Raw genomic sequence first — 6,000 nt, 5'->3', positions numbered from 1 at the left:
TCTACAATGTTCTGAACCGTGTACTGTGGGTCTCTACAATACTCAACCATGTACTGTGGGTCTCTACAATGTTCTGAACCATGTACTGTGAGTCTCTACTACAACACTCTGAACCGTGTACTGTGGGTCTCTACAATACTCAACCATGTACTGTGGGTCTCTACAATGCTCTGAACCGTGTACTGTGGGTCTCTACAACAATGCTCTGAACTGTGTACTGTGGGTCTCTACTACCCCCCTGTGGTCAACTATGGAACAACAGCCAAGTCCTCATTCCCCCCTCATTTATTCAGACAGGCCAGGCCCGTGGCTCCAGACAGGCCAGGCCCGAGGCTCCAGACAGGCCAGGCCCGAGGCTCCAGACAGGCCAGGCCCGAAGGCTCCAGACAGGCCAGGCCCGAGGCTCCAGACAGGCCAGGCCCGAGGCTCCAGACAGGCCAGGCCCGAAGGCTCCAGACAGGCCAGGCCCGTGGCTCCAGACAGGCCAGGCCCGAGGCTCCAGACAGGCCAGGCCCGAGGCTCCAGACAGGCCAGGCCCGAGGCTCCAGACAGGCCAGGCCCGAGGCTCCAGACAGGTAGGAGACAGAAACAACCGTGGACAAGAAGATTCACCAAACAGCATTGGTTGATTGTTTTATTTAATTTCAAAACACAAGTGTTGCCTGTTTGTATTATTTTTCTCTCATTTATTTTCTTCTTTTTTTTAGAAAATGGAAAAGAAGTTGCCTTGTACAAACATTTAAAAATGACTAACAGAAAAGAGTCTGTACACATTCTGTAAAGATAGGAGAGGGGTTAAGCTCAGAAGAGGGTGATTCATGGTAGAACATAGCTCCTCAATCCTACTGTAGCTTTTCTTTTTTTCATTACATTGACCCTTAAGCATGTGACCCCAGATAACCCTGTATAGTTGCACCCCAGGGCAGGAGAGGACAGGTGCGACCCATAGCCAGGCTTGGTGGGCAGCAGCCACACATAGCAGGGGTCCGGTGAGGGAAGTCGGTGGAGGTTAAGGGGGACGGGACTGTTGTGCTTCTACTGACCCATCCAAAACCAGGTATACGCTTTTCTCCATCTTCCCAGAAAGAGAATCCTCCTGACAGTTCTAGCAGGGCTCGGATTTCCTTCCTCGAAAACAGTTCCAACATAATTATCATTGTCGTTATCAACATAATTAAATCGATCAATAATTCATGGATACTTGGTGACAATGCATAATCAGTCATTATTCAGTGCTGTTTTCAGCATTCTGCAACCCGGGTGCCAGTGGTTCTCCACCCAGGGACAGAGAGCTTCCTTCAGGCTTGGATAGACGGAGCAGAGCGGAGCGAGGCCTGGATAGAGCCAGAGCTGGAGGAGAGAATGTCGGTCAGCAGCCAGGGTGGAGCTGGGCTGGATAGGATAGTGGGGTTAGGAAGGGAGTTACTTGAGAAGTGCTATTTGTTGCCGAGCAGCTCCAGCTGGTCCTGGTACTCTGTGAAGAGCCTCTGGAAACGCAAGTTCTGTCCTATGACAGGCAGCAGCTCTCTCAAGAGGTCCCTCTTCCGCAGGCCCTGAGGACAGACAGATAGGTCAAAGGACAAGTCACATGATCATTTCACTGTGTTTGGATTGGAGCTCATTACTGGAACTCTAATTCTAATACTGGAATTCTAATTCTAATTGAGCCTCGACCTCCCGTCACGAGGAGTGTTCCTGTAACCAACGCTGTTTGGGACCCTCTCTGGGATTGACCCAATCCCATAAATCACTGTTCTCTCAACCATCATTGCTATTTCATTTGGGATCAGGGATGGGTATTTGAAATTATTTCACTGTTCGAGGACTCTCATTAAATGATTTCACTGTGTGAGTACTCTCATTAAATGATTTCACTGTTCGAGTACTCTCATTAAATGATTTCACTGTTTGAGGACTCTCATTAAATGAGTTCACTGTGTGAGTACTCTCATTAAATGATTTCACTGTGTGAGTACTCTCATTAAATGATTTCACTGTTCGAGGACTCTCATTAAATGATTTCACTGTGTGAGTACTCTCATTAAATGATTTCACTGTTTGAGTACTCTCATTAAATGATTTCACTGTGTGAGTACTCTCATTAAATGATTTCACTGTTTGAGTACTCTCATTAAATGATTTCACTGTTCGAGTACTCTCATTAAATGATTTCACTGTTTGAGGACTCTCATTAAATGAGTTCACTGTGTGAGTACTCTCATTAAATGATTTCACTGTGTGAGTACTCTCATTAAATGATTTCACTGTGTGAGTACTCTCATTAAATGATTTCACTGTGTGAGTACTCTCATTAAATGATTTCACTGTGTGAGTACTCTCATTAAATGATTTCACTGTGTGAGTACTCTCATTAAATGATTTCACTGTGTGAGTACTCTCATTAAATTATTTCACTGTTTGAGGACTCTCATTAAATGATTTCACTGTGTGAGTACTCTCATTAAATGATTTCACTGTTTGAGGACTCTCATTAAATGATTTCACTGTTTGAGGACTCTCATTAAATGATTTCACTGTTCGAGGACTCTCATTAAATTATTTCACTGTGTGAGTACTCTCATTAAATGATTTCACTGTTTGAGTACTCTCATTAAATGATTTCACTGTGTGAGTACTCTCATTAAATGATTTCACTGTTTGAGGACTCATTAAATGATTTCACTGTTCGAGTACTCTCATTAAATGATTTCACTGTGTGAGTACTCTCATTAAATGATTTCACTGTTTGAGGACTCTCATTAAATGATTTCACTGTTTGAGTACTCTCATTAAATGATTTCACTGTTCGAGTACTCTCATTAAATGATTTCAGAGTACTCACAGGATGATTAAAAACAGCTGAAGGAGGCCGTCTCACATTTCAGCCACACCTGTTTTAAATCCAATTCTGTTGCTAAGTATTTACAGGATCTATGCTTGTGTTTTCACAGGAAGCCCCATTCTGTTCTTCTGTCCAATTACTTGTAAGAGCTGACCTGATTGGTCAAAAATACCAATTAGTCAAAAAATATATTCAAAAAAATACTTAATTGGGCAGCTTGTTTAAACGCAGGCTAAATGCTGTAGCAATTGAGCCCGGGGGCAAGATTCATTCGGCCCTAGCCGTGCTGCCTTCTTGGCACCGTGTGCTGCCTTCTTGGCACCTACCAGGGTTGTCGGCTCCCAGGCACTGCCGGCAGACTTGTGCACTGGTCCCAGTAAGTCTTTACAGAGCTCACGTAGCCGATAATCAGAGCCTGCCGGACAAAACACAAAGGTTAGACAGCAAGAAAAAAAAAGTAAAAGTAAAAGGAATGTTCCGGATTTTACAACTTAGATGGTTTCCTCATCCTGAAACGAGTCTATGGGACATGAGAAAGTATAATCCATGGTTCATTTTTCAGCTACTACAATCTTTAACTTACTTTGGCCACTACCAGCTAACAATCAATGGAAGGGACACGTGTGCATGTTAAAAAATAAACTGCCAAATCACACGAGCAAATAACAGAGTTGATTTCAGTTCATTTTGTCACACATGCCCCATCCACTTCCTCTATGGGCCCTGGTCTAAAGTAGAAGGGCATAGGTTGTCATGTGGGACACAGTCTGGGCTCACCCTCAGTGACCAGGAAGCGTGCATAGATGAGCAGCCAGTAGTGGTACTCTGTGCTGGAGCGCAGGGTGAGGGCTGAGGCCAGCTGGTTCTCCAGGAAAACCAGGGTCATGCCATGCTGCAGGTGGTGGGGGGTGGACGACAGTCTGGAGGCCAGGCGACCCGCACTGGGAGAGGAAAACAACCACATTAAAACATCGGAAAAATAGGGAAAGGTTTGGCAAAGTTCTGGATTAACGTAGTTTCATCATTTTTGGATAGAAAGTTAATGCCACAGTCGACTTGCACATTTACGGTGTAAAAATCAGTAAAACCAAGCAACGACTGTATCTGTGCATTAACAGTCACCTTGACGACACTAACTAGCTACTTCCCTCGTCGGGACGTTAACAGAACTGCTGGATAGCAGTGCTCGGCAGGCGGGGGGGTCGAAGGTCACAGTGTAACACCAAACGTGCATTCTCCACCGAGTAGACTGTATCCCGTGACTTCCAAATCGTGACCAACGTCATGAACATCGCTGAACCTTGGAGGAAAACGTCTGGCCATGTCACCACTGGAGACGACGTGACACAGCTGCCCAGTGGGGGACACCTCAGGTCAACACAACACCTCCCTACAGTAACGCTAGTTGACATGGTGATCGATATTACAGGCTACTTCTCCCATTGAAATAAACAGCACTTGTTAACTAGTGGCAGCTATTTAATATCTGTTCAAATGTCTGGAAGCCGAAGACATCTTCCCACATCTCACCTCCCAATACTGTTACAAAGAAGCAGCGTGCAGCCTTCAACGGCAGTGGGTCCGCGGCGTGCAGCCTTCAACCGCAGTGGGTCCGCGGCGTGCAGCCTTCAACGGCAGTAGGCCCGCGGCGTGCAGCCTTCAACGGCAGTGGGTCCGCGGCGTGCAGCCTTCAACGGCAGTGGGTCCGCGGCGTGCAGCCTTCAACGGCAGTGGGTCCGCGGCGTGCAGCCTTCAACGGCAGTGGGTCCGCGGCGTGCAGCCTTCAACGGCAGTAGGTCCGCGGCGTGCAGCCTTCAACGGCAGTGGGTCCGCGGCGTGCAGCCTTCAACGGCAGTAGGCCCGCGGCGTGCAGCCTTCAACGGCAGTGGGTCCCCGTGCAGCCTAACGGCAGTGGGTCGCGGCGTGCAGCCTGATCGGCAGTGGGTCCGCGGCGTGTAATTCATACGGCAGTGGGCCCGCGGCGTGCAGCCTTCAACGGCAGTGGGCCCGTCATGCGTGCAGCCTTCAACGGCAGTGGGTCCGCGGCGTGTCGCCTTCAACGGCAGTGGGCCCGGGTGTCGCCTTCAACGGCAGTGGGCCTACGGCTGAGCTTCAGAACGGCAGTGGATCATCGTTAACAGCCTCAACGGCAGTGGGTCCGCGGCGTGTCGCCTTCAACGGCAGTGGGTCCGCGGCGTGCAGCCTTCAACGGCAGTAGGTCCGCGGCGTGCAGCCTTCAACGGCAGTGGGTCCGCGGCGTGCAGCCTTCAACGGCGAGTTCGGATAGTACCTCCCCCTGTTTTAGTCTGGTTTCTGAACACGACCCTGCTGTTCACCATTAACATGACATCTACATCTGAACTGTTCAGCTCTTAATCAGAGACCTTCAGCCCCTGGTCTTAATCATGAGTAAATGTGGTGAGTGTCAGTCTGTGTAGGGTGATGTTTCCCTACACTCTGATCTTGGGTCAGTTTAGCATTGTCCCCACTAATGGATAAGGTTATGGTAAGTTGATCCTAGATATATATATAAAATAATAATATATATGCCATTTAGCAGACGCTTTTATCCAAAGCGACTTACAGTCATGTGTGCATACATTCTACGTATGGGTGGTCCCGGCAATCGAACCCACTAACCTGGCGTTACAAGCGCCATGCTCTACCAACTGAGCTACAGAACCACTAGATCATCGTTAACAGTCAAGACTCACTTGAGGTTGTGTCCCTGTGTGAGAGCCAGGGGTCCCTGTGACACGGGTGCATCCTGGGAGGAGATGCAGTTCTTGAAGTCGGCACACTGCACCAGGGAGTCCTGTTTATCTGCGATTAGGTTCCTGACACACCACAAGATAATTACAAGGGTAATATAGAATGTGTGACTTTCATGATTCCTCTAAAGTAAATGTATGTGCGTGTGTGTGTGATCTTACCATGTCTCCAGGGAGGAGTTGAAGCAGTAAGACTTCCCATTGGAGAGACCAATGACTGGGACCCCCTGCTGTGTCAGTAAAGACTGGGACACAGTGCATTCTGTGCCTAGGAGAGGAGACAGGGGGAGGATGAATACGAGGGAAGAGAGACGGGGGAGGATGAATACGAGGGAAGAGAGACGGGGGAGGATGAATACGAGGGAAGAGAGACGGGAGAGGATGAAT

At 48.2% G+C, this 6,000-nt stretch overlaps 1 protein-coding gene across 1 annotated transcript in view; it reads right to left on the bottom strand.

The window, feature by feature from the left end:
- Nucleotides 1-620: 620 nt before the first annotated feature.
- Nucleotides 621-6,000, bottom strand: part of LOC118394006 (protein HIRA) — a 44,703-nt gene continuing 39,323 nt past the window's right edge. The window contains exons 21-25 of the mRNA XM_052461006.1: nucleotides 5,776-5,881; nucleotides 5,557-5,679; nucleotides 3,620-3,783; nucleotides 3,169-3,257; nucleotides 621-1,553 (exon numbers count right to left, since the gene is read on the bottom strand). Of these exons, the coding sequence (XP_052316966.1) occupies nucleotides 1,437-1,553; nucleotides 3,169-3,257; nucleotides 3,620-3,783; nucleotides 5,557-5,679; nucleotides 5,776-5,881 (599 nt within the window). The 3' untranslated portion in view covers nucleotides 621-1,436. The remainder of the gene's footprint in view (nucleotides 1,554-3,168; nucleotides 3,258-3,619; nucleotides 3,784-5,556; nucleotides 5,680-5,775; nucleotides 5,882-6,000) is intronic.

The sequence above is a fragment of the Oncorhynchus keta genome, chromosome 14 (genome assembly GCF_023373465.1).
Source record: "Oncorhynchus keta strain PuntledgeMale-10-30-2019 chromosome 14, Oket_V2, whole genome shotgun sequence".
Lineage (NCBI taxonomy): Eukaryota > Metazoa > Chordata > Actinopteri > Salmoniformes > Salmonidae > Oncorhynchus > Oncorhynchus keta.
This window is presented reverse-complemented; position numbering and strand designations above follow the sequence as displayed.